We start from the raw sequence: 15258 nt of genomic DNA, 5'->3' as shown, positions 1-15258 counted from the left end.
ATCAGCGCCCCGGTTCTGCACTTCACTTCTGAGAAATCTCTTGGTCTTGGTTTAATTTTTTTTTACGAAATGTTCTTGTTTTTGCTTAAATGCTACAATAGCTCTACGCTGCTGTACAGTCATTCGCTTGATGACTGTAAATCTATTTGGTGAGTTTTTAAATGAAGAAAAATGTCATCGGAATATCACTTTCCATCTATCGCACCACGGACTGCTGGGTTTTTTTGGCGGAGAAGGTTATTGACGGAAGGACATGGATTATGATAGATGATGTGTCATTTGGATTGGGTTTCCTCTGCTCTTTGATGTGAGACCTGGAATAACAACCTCCAGACTTGCTGAGATAATCTGACAGAATTCTGGAAAGTTTCCATGATTAGAACAAAAGTCACATTGAAGGTTTATAGAACTATTGTAGAGAAAGTGAAAACTGGATTTTGGACCTAGACATGGTGTGTTTTGGACCCGCTATGCATTGAAGTGCGTGTGTGTGTGTGTGTGGATATGGGAAAAAGCTCTGAATTGTGGTGTGTGGTGAAATGTTGGAGGAGGGGGACTTGACGTCCCTCTACCCAGCTGGGCAGCACATGCACTGGAGACTAGAGATGTGGTGAGCATTCCATGGGCTGTGTGTGGAGAATGGAACGCTCCCAAAGAGCCATTGGAAAGATCCATTGCGGTCTTGGTCACGGAAATAGTACAGCCCCTACTCTAGGAGCTCTACTCAGAAACACTGAACAGTTTATACATTACCCTCTTTACTTTTCTACCATTCTTTGCTTTTTTAGTTAAAAGTGCTTTAGTTGAAAGTCACTGGCCGATATGGCAGTCGGCTTGGACGTATACTGACACCTATTGGTGTGGAGGCAGCATCATTTAAAATAAACATATTTTGGTTACCCATGCCATTGTATCCAGCTTATTTTGCAATGTGGAAGTAATCTATGTCCAGTGAATGTGTGAGACTTCCAATTAATTTGTTGCTATAGGTAAATAACTAGTGCAGTTAACAGTTAAACTATTTGCGCTACAAACCAGTGTTATAATTATGACAAAACATTAACATAAAAAGCTGCATCCACTTCTTGTAGAATAAGATCACTTTTATTAGGCTACTGATATGACTGAAATCTTCATATCATGTGAATGAACGTTATTTTAAACATAATTTTATTACACAAATGATATCCATTTAATTAGGGCTAACTTAAAAAAAAAAAAAAGAGGAAATAGTAATATTTACACCATGCCAAACATTCATGCAAATTATGAGTGACTGCAAAAGTGTTAATGATTGCTAACAACTTTGCTAGTGTTAAGTATGTTGTCTTGACTGGGAGAAAAAAAGTGATAAACCCATATATAATGAGTCCAAGCGCCCTAAAACCTCATTTAAAAAATCAATAATATTGTAAATCCAATATGAAACCATCATGGTTTTGGCATTTTTATTTCTAAGTCATCTTTACCTCATTGTAGCTTTGGATAAATTATTCCTAATGTTCTTCAAGTTCTAAATCTCTGTGATCTTATCTAGCGCCAGATAACAGATGATGGCACTGGCCGGTCGCATACTAAATGTATGTGTTAATTGTGAGTGGTCCAGACTCTTTCACTACCCCCTCCAGTTGGAGCGTGAATTCCCAACTGGACATGTTAATGGATCAATCTGCTCTGTCGAATGAGGGGGAGAGACCAAAGCTGCCCACCGGCCCAGCTGTAGTGTTTCCACAATACTGGCCTTTTTAAACCCTGGTAATCAACCATGCTCTTTTATGTCCGATGGACATCTCATATTTTTTCTACAAATCATTAAAAATAGATGAATCTCTCAACATGACTTCCCTCTAAGAAATCTTCATAAAACTCTTTCATCAGAGAGACACAGGAGGGGGCTTGAAGATTTCAACAGCACCTCACATCAAATATTGATTTCCTGTTCTCTTTTTTGTTTTTATATTTGCCCTCCCATTAGGGGGCTGTGCTGCTGTTAGTCACAGAAACCTTTGGAGTTTGGAAAGCCAATCACAGGTTAAGCCATCATGTAGCCTTAATGACAAGTGCCCAATGCCAGTACCACTATCTACAGCAGGGATGGGCAACGTCGGTCCTGGAGGGCCACTGTCCTACAGAGTTTAGCTCCAACCATGAAAAAATCACCTGCCTGTAACTTTCTAGTAATCCTGAGGACCTCGATTAGCTTGTTCAGGTGTGTTTGATTAGGGTTGAAGCTAAACTCTGTAGGACAGTGGCCCTCCAGAACCAAAGTTGCCCATCCCTGATCTACAGAATATAAATCCTATATATATTATTTAAAGATAAAATATGTTTAGTACACAAGGGTGAATTTCTGTTGACCATTATTCTCAAAAAACCCATATAAGGGGCTAATAGGGCTAGCTATTATTTGGGTCTAAGTTATAGGTCTTTTATCAAATCCATGTATGATGCTATTTACAAGGTACTTCAAGTAATGCTGTGGTACTTTTTAGTGATATATGTCCAGAAAACATATTATTACCATGGTGTCATGTCCAAAAAAACATGATTTGTGCACTGGAAAAAAAAGTGTTCTAAGGGCAGTCGTGGCCTAATGGTTAGCGAGTCTGACTGGTTACCCAAAGTTTGCTGGTTTGATTCCAGTACCGGCAGGAAATGACTGAGGTGCCCTTGAGCAAGGCACCGAACCCCTAATCGCTTCCCGGGCGCCACAGCATAATGGCTGCCCACTGCTCCGTGTGTGGGTTGGACAAATTCTGAGTATGGGTTACATGCTTCTTTCTTTCTTTCTTTCTTTCTTTCTTTCTTTCTTTCTTTCTTTCTTTCTTTCTTTCTTTCTTTCTTTCTTTCTTTCTTTCTTTCTTTCTTTCTTTCATTTACTTAATGAAATATTCGTTACAAGGTGTAAAATATACATGCACCAATATTTCATCCTGTAATATCTGAGACATTGTCACCTATTATTATTATTATTATTATTATCAGCGTGTTACGTTGTTTAGTACCACAAATTAATAAATGCAAATAGATTATATTTTCAAGTATTTTTTTATTTTATTTTTACATACATACCCAGCCTGCAATCTTGCGTCATGCTAGTTCATGCATAGCATTTGAATCGCTCATCCATGTAATCCATTTAATAATTATACTTACCTCCAATCCGATTTTCCTTGTGAATACTTTGGATTTGAACTTTTCCAGACTGAAATTTTGCCCATTGATGATGATGGACAGGGAGAGGATTTGCCATGCATGGCCGTCTTAGCATATTCCCCAGTGTCGCTTTTGGCTGAACTTGAAATACTTTTTCTGCTGGATGTGCAGAGTTGACAATGTAACCCAAGGTGCACTGGGACCATCTGCTCAGCAGTGGACACAAAACACAACCAAACCCACACTCAATATACACATAAGAGACAGACATGAAGTTGCATCAGACATGATTTTATTGAGTCTGTGTGTTTGTGTTGCAACTGCATGCTGTTGCATGATGCTTTACTCTGTCATATGCTTCAGTTATGGGTTTTAGTCATGTTGAGTGGGTTTGGTGAAATACTGCAATTATTATTATTTTATACTAGAGAAAATATATTTTAGAGCAATGCTTCTGTAACCGCTCCGAGCGGGATTCGAACCGGGGTTTCCTCGGTGTGGGTTGCATGCGCACTAACTACGGCACTAAAGACGTGCCTCTTGAGGCCAGGGGAGTGAGGTTTAAACGCACAGGTCATTACAAACACGTAAGAGTTTGGTTATTCTTCGACATGAGAGTGACTAAATGGTGACAAATTTCATTTTTGGTGAACTAACCCTTTAAGGTTGATTATAACATAATAATTCAGTACTCTGCAATTGATTTAGCTAAATTGTATACAGTGCTTATTTTCCCTTTGTCTTAATCTCTATGCTTGGATTCACTTTAATTTGACTCCAACCTTCTTTAGAACCACCCACAACAGTAACCCCCAGACAAAGGCTGTCTCAGGTGTAATACATTACTTATGGCCCACCAGTAATGGCCATGGCCACATTATTTATTGATTAGATATTTTTCACATGAAGACATCTAACAGCTGTTATTGATTTTGTGCTGGAGAATATCACTGCATTATTGAAAAATTGCCATCACCGATCATTTAACGCTTGTGGGCGTATTTATCTGGCAATCTGTGCAATAAAATATTAATTATGTTTTGTTCATTATGTCTAAACTACTTCGCGTTTGCAATGTCACGGGCTTGTGCTTGCAGTGGTCATGTTGTTTGGTTACGTTGGTTGTAAATCACCCTCTGGGAAACGCTGGTCACTTTAATGTTGATATCCACAGGAGACTGTGGTTCGTTAAAATATCTCAGTTCGTTAAAGTCATTTTATAGATGTTTACATAGTTACATAGAAGGTAGCCTGCTGTCGTCCTTTTGTCCACAAACCTATCCTTGCGCAAACATCAGCATATTAAACACATTCAAATCCACTGGCAAAAACATATACATACTCCAAACACAGCATGAATAAAGGAAGCTGTCACTCTTTCCTGCGTACCACAGAAAAAGCTTTTTACTGAATGGGGACATCAATAATTTAGCTGAATATCGTTCTGTGTAAAACTCTCTTATGCATTTATGCATGCATTTATGTAATTGTGCCAGCTGAGCCTTTTTTCCTTATCTTTGTGTCTAGTTTCTGTCTCTCTTTTCAAAATAAGCAGGACAGTTTCTGTGTAGTCATTTTGTCGGCCTTTGTAATTATTAACCACGTAAGTTTCGTCGACCCTAACTTCCTCTGACTCTGACAGGTGGCCTGGTATCTCGTATCAGGATGATGTCATCAGCTGTTAGGGCAAGTACGGACAGATATTGTGTTTGTTCTTTTTGTTTTTCCTCAGCCCAACCGAAACCATGACAGTGTCCTTGTTTACGTTGCAAGAGAGACGGAGAGAAAACGTTAGTGAGCACGACCTTGTCCCCAAGTCTTGTATCGGCCTGTTTACTTTGTAGTTACTGTTGACCTCTTTTGAGCCTGTAGCGAGACAAAACAAAATATATTATATATTATCTAATGGTCAAAAGTTTGTAATCATCAAGATGTTTTTGAAAGATGTCTCTTATGCTCTCCAAGGTTGCATTTATTTGATAAAAAATATATAGTGAGAGCAGTGATATTGTGAAATTTAAAAGAACTGTTTTCTATTTTAGTATATTTAAAAATATGTATTCCTGTTTTTAGCATCATTAATCACATGATGTTTCAGAAATCATTCTAATAGGCTGATTGCTCAAGAACAGCAAACAGTTGAAAACAGTTGTGCTGCTTACTATTTTTCTGGAAACCACCATTCAAAAGTTTGGGGTGGGTAAGATAAAAAAATAAATAATAATAATTATAAAAAAAAAAACATTTATAATGTTTGAAAATATTTCTAGTTAAAAAAAAATGTTGTTCTTTTAAATCCTAAAAAAAAAAATTCACAAAGTTTCCACAAAAAATATTAAGCAACACAATATATATATATATTTTTTTTTTTTTCAACAATGTTAATTATATAATAAAAAATGTTTCTTGAACAGCAAATCAGGATATTAGAACGCTTTCTGAAGGGTCATGTGACACTGACGACTGGAGTAATGATGCTGAAAATTTGCCATCATAGGAATAGATTACATTTTAAAATATATTACAATATAATAGTTATTCTAATTGTAATAATATGAATATAATAATGTATGATTTATTATTATTTATTTTTTTATTTGTGGTGGGCTCAATTATTATTCTTTTTGCTAGAAATAGCTTTTTCACAGTATAATCTCTATACATTATTTAAAAAAGCCAACAATCTAATCCTGTGATAACTGGGAATGTCTTGAAAATAATTTGTCTGAAATGAACCATTGTAGCCATATATACAAACCTAGTATTACAAGATGCAACAAACATTTAAAGTTTGTGCTGCATCCGTTGACCTTTATAAAGAGTGCAATATGCTTGCCAAATAACAGATTCAAAGCCTGTGTGTGTGTGTGTGTGTATTACATCATCTATCCTTGCCAGAGCCGATCAGCTCTATATGCACACTATGCACGTTGCGTAGAGCCAGGCAAATTACTCAAGGCCCCGCCTCCCCCTCGTGCCAAAGCGCGTCAATCAAAGTTTACAACATCGATGAGAAAATTAAGCAGAACTATCCTTCTGGTCACGAAAAAAAAAAAAAAAAAAAAAAAAAAAACACCTTGAGAGTGAATTGCGGGAACAGCAATCAGGTAGACTTGTGTTCTCTCCCCTCCAAGTTGGATATCAGTAAAGAACAGTAAAGTTAAGCTGATGTGCATCTCTCTCTAGTCTGTCTGTCTGTCTAACCCAGCTGGTGTTTTGTGACTATGTGCCTGACAAAAAAAAAAGTGAGAGTGAAATACAGCTATTTATTACGTTTGTTAAATGACAAAGGGCAACGGTGTTTGTTTGTACACTGCAGCTCGGAAAAGATAATCACGGCGCACGTTAACATGCGTTCATATGCGCTTGCACGGAATGAAACGCGCACTTTCCAGCAAAACATCTGTGGGGACCAGTACACTATGGGCGTGATGGCACTCATTATAGGCACACATAGGCTACTTTTAAAACAGGACAATGATTATCCAGTCTTCAAGTCAGTTTAGTTACAACTCTGCAATAAATCAAGATGGAAAGGAATATATTGACATTGACTATTGATTTATAGGCTATATTGCATTTAAAATGTTGATTGGCTGGACATACTGGTCAATATGGATGCACATCCCTCAGTAAATAATAACCATCAAGTATCAGGTATTGCTTTTATCATTTAAAACATGCTATGGCAAGCCATTTGAGCTTTTATTCATTCACACAATCATTTTTGATATCGATAATTAAATTTGTACTAAAATGTGAATTATTGATATTAAGAATGTACTTTTTCTAGTAACAATGTCTATATCAGGAATTACATTTTTCTTAGTACTAGTTAAAGGAGGGAGGATTGTAGTGGGAGCACTGGGGTGTCAGGTGTGACTGTGTGGCAATGGCAAATGGTTTACACGGGTGCTGGGCCAGGTAGGAGGGCCCCTTAACAGAATTTTGCTTAGGGCCTCAGGGAGGTCAGGATCAGCTCTGATCCTTGCTGCTGGATTGTGGATATAAAAATGTAGTGGAAGAGCTGGCAAGCCGAGTTGCGAAAGATGAATCAGTGTGTAAAAAAGAGTGATGGAGAAGAAAGAGCAGAACACAGGTATGCTGATACATCCCCTTGACATTTTCACAACGCCTTCAAACCACTCTCGGGGGGAAGCAGCGTGGGCCTGTACGCTCCTTCCTACATCACATTGGACTAGTGCCATGTGGGGTTGGATCCATATTCAAATATGGAAGAAAGCAGCATATGGTTGTATAATCAGTGCCTTTCTTTAGATGAGGGCAATGTCCTTTTAAAGAAAGTCATTCGACTTGGCGGCCATCTTGATAATGCCCTCAGCCAGTTATTTTCAAGTTATGCAAGCACAGCTCCTATCTGCTTGAATGAGGAAAGGCCAAAATCTCAAAAAGATGTTTGCTGAGCCTACGCGTAGAAAGAAACATATGGCACATCACCACTAAAATTTGACCAAAATGTAATATTCTTTAGCTCAAATTAGGCTACAAAACCTGGCATCTTGTGTTTACATAAATTAACATGGAGCTTTTAAGATGGTTGATTTAATGTTTAATTTATTTATTTGTATTTGTTTAGACAAAATTGGCTTCTGTGCATGCCTAGTTGAAACTTTCTTTTCTGAGTGTTGCAATATTTTCCATCCATTTTTTTTAACAAATGGCATGTTTCCTATTTAAACTGCTTGTGTTGAGGGGCCTTGATGCTGTTGGGATCAGTACCCTTAGGCCCCGATATATTTCAAGTGAAATCGAAGAACGAACTGGTGTGACGCCATTTGTTTGTTTGGAGATATTTTCGGGAGTTTGAAACAGGTTTCCAAAGAAAACTTTCCAGAAAAGCTCCAACTGGACTTTTCGAATTACCACTGGTCCACTGCAACGGTATTTCAAACTTAATTTTTGACCCTAAATGAAGTACTGTGAGTATATTGGGGCTTTAGGGTGTTGATAATGTGTACCAAACTGCTTGACAAAGATACTATGCAGAATCACTTCCTGTGTAGTGCATTGGTTCAGGTAAATAAACAGCCTCAGTCAAGCAGATGGTAGATGGTCTATCATAAAAAGGGATATTCAGGGGAATTGTGTGTAAAGTTGTGTGCGTTAATGGAGAAAGGTGCGAGAGCAAAGCGCGAGTGAATGTCGAAATGCTGACCATCTGTTGCAGCAGGTTTCTGCTGAAGGTAAATATTAGCTAAGGTTGACACAGTGGGTGAAGGAAGCTGGAAAAACAGGAATCGAAAAGGCATGTAGGCTATATAGAAGCAGCGCTCAACATTTCAGAATGTCTGCAGAAACATGCACAAACAAACACGCTAGAACGAATTGTAAATGCACAGCCAGCTGTGGGATTCATTATATTCTCCTCATTGACTTAAGAGTTACTCTTGAACTCCACCATCACAGTCTCTTCTCTGTTTTTAGCTGCTAACTTGATACAGCGTTGTAATGCGCCCACAGCGTGAGCGGGATGTGCTAGCAGGCACTGTATCATCACTCTCTTGCACATAAACATATTAGTCTCCTCACCGAAGCTGAGCTCTTCTTTTTTCCTCACTGAAGGACCTAGATTGCTATTAGATTACCCACACACAATGGGGCGTATTTTGTAGACTCTCTAAACAAGCCTTTCTGCGGTTTTCTTAATGAGATGGGCTGAATGCCATCGTTTTTTTTTTTTTCAGAGTCCTGAAGCAGGTCCAGTGTTGTGCCTCGTGCCCGGGGAGAGATGCGGATCCGGTCAGGCTGCCATCTCGGAGAATGGTAGCTCTGTTTGGAGTTTGCTTCTGCACTGATGCAGGAGTCCTAGTTGCCACGTGGTCCACGTGTGTTATTGAATAAGGAAGATTCTGTGATTCTATCGTGAGAGGTTCCCCCGTTGTCCAGCACAATATTCGAAGGCCCCCCTCTACCCACATAGGCTATACATAACAGCTGTAACTGTTTTTTTAACATTTCATTTTAGATTTTGTTTGATATTGAAATGTATTAATAATCATGTTTCAATTTGTAATACTTTAAAAGTCATCCTGCGGCCCCTCTGGAAGTTTGGTGAACCCTTTGGGGGCCCCAATCCTCCGGTTGAGAATCTCTGCACTAAAATAAATGTCCAAGATCTATTAGATCCATTGGAAGTTTAATTCTTATTTTTTTATTAATATTATTATTATTATTATTTACAGTTTAATGATTTGTATAAAAAAAAATAACAATCCTTGAGGTTGTTTCTTTTTCTTTTTTAAACCTAGGTAGGTAAATTTAAAGTTCAGCAAGCTACTTATTGATACTTTTTTCATCAGTGAACCTGTAGGTTCAGAGAATATTTCATCTGAGGTGTGACCGTCGCCTGTGGTGGTTTGCACTAATTCGCAAGCAAAACTTTATGGATTTGCTCAGGACATATTAGGCTTTAGTGTGCACTACATTTATTTTATGCATTTCATTTTCCTGGAGGTCCCTGGTCAGTGTTTAGACTAGAAAAACGAATGCAGCCTAGGAGTGGACCCTCCGGTAGGAAAACCACATTCATCCTTGACTTCCACCTACATGCTCACAGTCTTGCCAGATTATGTTCTTGAAGTGTCAGTTTTGAGGGAATGATCGCAAATATGTTAGACTTGTTTAATGCCCTTTCTCAATGGCATTATGGGTGGATGAAACGTACATTGCCGCAACGTGATTAACTGAGATTGTTTAATGCACCTTGAGCAATGGGGAAGGCTTTAGCCTCTTCTGACTTCATATGTCTTGAAGTTATTTCCATGCGATTGCTCCCCTCCACATTATGAAATTCTTCATGTAGTCCAGCTAAGAGACCTGGAAATGGAAGTAGAGTCAATGTTGTCTGAAACATCGCCCTTGGGTGTGTTTGTCAGGACTACTTGATGATACTTTAAGACCTAAGGATTTGCTCTGTGGTGTGTTAATTCACTTTCATCGTTACTCAGATCATCTTACCCAACTTTTTTTTGTTGTGCTTTCGAGGGCACCATTGTGCCAACTCCAACTTTTTCTTGCAGTCTGTTTGCCCTTGCTTCTGTTTCGTAGCAACTTAAAGTCTTTTATTGTTTACAGAAGTGCTTATATTCTCAAGTTTTCTCTCTGATTGCCCTCCATTGTTCAACTCCACTGTGCAGGCTATAATTATTCTTTATCTCCTACTTTCTTTGGAAGACCCCTTCAGCCATGAGGTGGAGGAAGAGGAGGTGGAAATGGGGTCAGGGACCCGAAGGCTTTCGGATTCTCATTGTGAGGATTTAGGTTCTGGAGCCGTAAAATTACCCCTCTCTCACAACTCCCCCAAAGGGAAGGCTGATATTTATTTGTGGTGGTCTAAGTGGATGACTCAGAGAAGGGAGTTAGCAGGGTATAGTCTCCCTGCTGCTTCTACTATTCCTCTATAGCAATGTCTTTATGTAGCTAAAGTTAACTAGGCCTGTATTGCTCTCCACCTAGATCTGCCTCGGTTTTTGTTGGCAAGCTTTAAGTCATATTGGTACTTCACAAGGCATTTCCTCTGTTTCGACCCTGTCACAGTAGCAAATGCAGACGGAAACAGGGTCAAACCAAGGGGTACAAGGACACAGGTGTTCCCCGAGGTAGCTGTGCAGAGGTTGCCAGCCGTCTTTCTGTCAAACTCGATTAGTCAATCAATCTGTCGTTTCACAGTGCCTACTGATGGGTCTATACACTCTGGTCAAAAATATCTCATCCGTACAGGCCTGTGTAAATGAGAAATGAAGGGTTTGGTGTGCATCGGTTAAAAAACTGACACATCACCAGCTTGATCCCCTTCTTTATAAGTGGTGTTTGCTAAGGCTAGGATCACAATGATGGTCATATTTAGGATTAGGGGTAATCTTATGACTTATAACATTATTGTGATAGTAACTTTTGCATGGGCGTAAATATCATAAATATCTAGTTTAATCATGGCCAAAAAATAAATACAAATACTTTCATGTTCTTGTTAAACACAAACCTGAAATTATACCAAGTCTAACACTTCATGAGAAAGACGAGTCTACATCAGAAATAAGGTTTTTTTTTTTTTTCTATTTGAGGTCAGTACTATGGATTCTCAAAAATCGTATCTTTCTTTGAAGTGTGTGTGCTGTGGAGACCTTGAAATGTCTTTTCCAATTCTCAGCTTACAAACACATAGACACACACACAAAAGACATACTTCTGTACACTATATGAACAGTGCACATTTTGCCTGCTTCTCTCTCTCTTTCTGTTTAAATGTGTGGCTAGTTTCAACCCCGCTGGCCATGAGATCCATTTTAGTTTTGTACTATAAGTTCCGTCTCAAGTTGAACTTTTCCCAGATTAGCTTTCAAATACCTTTTAAGTCTTGAACTTAGCATTTAAACACTTGTCCATACTTGTTAAACATTCATGACTGATGTTACCAACGGGCCTGTGCTCAAACCAGTTTTTCAACTTTTCTTAAAATGGCTAACGAATACCCTTATCAGTATGAAGCTGATCCCTGATCAGTAATTTAAATTGCCGGTTACTGTCATATTGGCCATTCCATGAAACTGGCTCCTTTTACAGTTTAAAAACATGATTTTTAAAATGGACTTTATATGATAAAAATAAATAAATACATCTATCAAACAAACAATGTGTTTAAGTGTAAATCAATCTAAATTGATACTTTTTAAGTTCTAATCTCAGTGTAGGAATAATCAGAAAGGTCACAGGGTTGATCATTTTTCATTTTAATTTGATATTACAAGTGCTCAAGGTCATGACACCAACATTCTTCTTAGAAAAATTAATACTGATATAACTACAAGCATGCACTTTTTAATGAGCACTTGTTTACTATACAAACTTATCGTAACAGGTTTGACATTTTAGGCTGCCAAGCAATAAACATAAGCTGAAATACTAAAGTAGGCTTTAAATCGTCATTGAAAGTTACATTCTTGAAATGAGACTGTCTTTTTTTATACATATTTATATTAGGGACACAATGACACCCATTTGGTCAAATAACCTGTACTTTTCCCCCTCCTGCAGTATTCCCAACTTTTATGGTGGCGTGATTAAGCACAGTAGTTCAGAGTTACTTCCTCTTTGCTAAGGTCTCTCTGTAGGAGGTAATTACCTCTTTTGCCAGTCATAAATAAGAGAGAGAGGGAGAAGGGAAAGAGGGAGGTGAAGGTTTGTGGTTTAGTATATGTTTGTGCAGGAAGCGAGGCCAACAGGACAAAACAGCACCTGACGGCGAGGAGAAATATATCTACTCTTGGTCTTTTACAACAGGTTTGTTAAAGACAACAGAAGTCATGGACCCTCCAGAGACACGTTTGCCTCAGAGTTATTAACGGGTCAGGAAAGCTTCTGTTATGAATGGCCTCTGTAGAGCTAAACAGGAACTGAAAGTGTTCATGGATGCATGGCCCTTCTGAGGAAGCATAACAGACTGGAAATGTAAGAAGAGCCGGTTATCTGGTCAGGTGTTAAGGAAGTGAAGACAAAGAAAAATATGAATGAAAAGCAGGGGATGAGGTAAAGGGGGTAGTTAAACAAAAGTATGAGTAATGCCACGTGCATGAAAGCGAGACAAAAAGGAAGGGCAAGAGGGAGGGGTTTGAGTGTTGACACATCATTCTCAGCTGGAGGGGGTAAGAGAAGGTCACCAGGGAGACAAAAGACAAGGGGCCTGCCAAAACAAGACATTTGAAATGGGGCATGCTGTATTTTGGGTTATCTAGAGAGACAAAACCACTATTGTTTTAACTAGGGGCAATGGTTGCATCCTCTACGTGACAGATACCTTCAAACTCCTGAAAGCCATTTCTTGAAAAAATAGAAAACCCATTCGTTTACTACTAATTGCCTGCCTGGTTTATTGTAGCTTAATTCGAGTGCCATCATTGTGGGCTCACTCAGACTGGATCCCACATTGTTTCCATTAATAGGTGCTTGAGGCTGTCACCGAGATGTTTACCAATGAGAAATAATTAGGATGGAGTGGTGTGGGAGGGTTGGCAGTCAGGATCAGTGTCGGGTGGGGGGGATCTACTATCATTACAAATGCAGGGAAAGTCTACATCCGGAGCTCTTGAAGACCTAATGCTGCCTGTAAACACCGCTGCTATGCTTGTAATTAGTTCTGTTTGTCGACGAAGGCAGTGTTTGAAGTACTCTTGTTGAATGGGCATGCTAGCTATTTGGACACACTCACGTAGCGCGAAAGCCAGAGTCAATGAGGAGTTGTTACTTCAGCTAGGGTTGTCAATTTTCACGATGCATAGTCGATTGTTGTTCAAATTAATAGTCAATGTATCAATTAATCGTGAATACAAAAAACACATATAGAAGACCAAATACCATGTGCTTGTAGTCCATGTTTTAACTATAATTTAAATAAATAATTAGTCTGCTGTGTTTTAATTTATTAAGTATACATTTAATTTCAAGATAGTTTATAAAAAAAAATTATAAAAAAGTAGAAGAGTGTGATTGACTACACTGTGACTACAGAGTGCAACGTTCCGACCAGTCAGGCCTTCATCAGGCATAAAATCTGGTTTGTCTGAGCTTAAAGGGCTGGTATAATGCCCTTTTCACAAGATGTAAAATAAATCTCTGATGTCCCCAGAGTGTGTATGTGAAGTTTTAGCTCAAAATACCCCACAGATATTTTTATATAGCGTGTTAAAGTTGTCACTTTTTGAGGGTGAGCAAAAACGCCTTGTTTTGTGTCTGTCCCTTTAAATGCAAATGAGCTGCTGCTCTCAGCACAGAGGGCGGAGCTTCAAGAGCTCTTGTCCTTAGCAGCTTCGATTACCTCACACAGACATGCACTGAACATTTTAAAACTTTTTAGTCTTTTATGTTCAAACCGGAGTCAGAAAGATGGAGACTCAAGAAGAAGTGAAAACATGTAGACAACATTTCTGAATGGTTAGTTGATGCATTTGTGTAGCTTATGTGTAGTTATCTTCTAGTCATTGATTAGCATATTCTGTCTTGATAATCTATAAATCGTGTTCCGGGGGCGGGGTTTATGTAAATTTTAGGGTTAGTGATGTCACCAACCCGGGAGGAATGTTGTGTAGTTCCTACCAGCCGTTTGTTGTAGTCCTTGAAAGGCAATTTCTTTAAAAGCAAATATCTCCCTTTGCTTTGAACTTTGAGCGTCGTGACTTTGCAGATGTTGTTTATGCTCAAACAGCAACATTACACACTAACTAAAGTTAGAAAAGTGAACCACCCATTTAAGTTTAAGTTCAGTGTACAAACATCCTTTCTTTCTTTTTTTTTTTCTGCTTATTTTTTTCCCCCTAAGGGAAAGTTCTGGGTTTTGGATGTGCACACCCATTTTGTATTTTATGAATTTATTTTGCCATCAATTTATTAGGATCAGCTAATAATGTTTATAGAGAAAATATGACTCTTTCCCCAATAGAACTTATTTGATCATAACATATTTCCTACATTCATTTTGACTTTGAACTTAAATTATGCCACATAGTGAGCATAGTGAATTAATCAATCATCGTTCTCAGCTCTGATTGGTTGACTTGTTTGTAATGTCCTTCTTCCTGTCTTTCTGCAGCGGGGAACGGGCAGTCGGTGCAGACGGACCCCAGCAAGTCTGGATTTGTGGGTGATTCGGTCGAGCTGCGATGTCTCTTCATCAACGGCAAGCCACCAGTGAAGATCTCTCAGGTCACCTGGCAAAAGCTGATAAATGGCAGCAAACAAAACGTGGCCACCGCCAACCCAGCCTTGGGAGTATCTGTGCTGCCCCCTTTCAAAGACCGTGTGAGCTTCAAGCACCCTGCAGTGCGCCAGAGGACCCCTTCTTCTCTTGAGGATACCACCATTGTGTTCAACAGCCTACGGCTCTCTGATGAAGCGGCCTACATCTGCGAGTACACCACATTCCCCGCAGGCAACAGGGAGAATATGGTCAACCTCACCGTCTTTGGTAAGACCACCACACTGGCAGTTGAGACCATACATATACATAGTTCTGTTCTCCTGTGAAAAGAGCTCATTCACAAACAGACGATCAATGGGCCTCATTCTTGAAACATGAGCAGAACAAATTTC

At 38.9% G+C, this 15258-nt stretch overlaps 1 protein-coding gene across 5 annotated transcripts in view; it reads left to right on the top strand.

The window, feature by feature from the left end:
• Positions 1 to 15258, top strand: part of nectin1b (nectin cell adhesion molecule 1b) — a 253867-nt gene that overhangs the window by 48744 nt on the left and 189865 nt on the right. For all 5 annotated transcript variants that reach the window (XM_084408894.1, XM_084408890.1, XM_084408892.1 and 2 more), the window contains exon 2: positions 14759 to 15133. In XM_084408894.1, the coding sequence (XP_084265020.1) occupies positions 14759 to 15133 (375 nt within the window). The remainder of the gene's footprint in view (positions 1 to 14758; positions 15134 to 15258) is intronic.

This window comes from Rutilus rutilus (assembly GCF_951802725.1).
Source record: "Rutilus rutilus genome assembly, chromosome: 5".
Taxonomy (NCBI): Eukaryota; Metazoa; Chordata; class Actinopteri; order Cypriniformes; family Leuciscidae; genus Rutilus; species Rutilus rutilus.
Note: the sequence above shows the minus strand (reverse complement) of the source record. Positions and strands in the feature narration are given on the sequence as shown.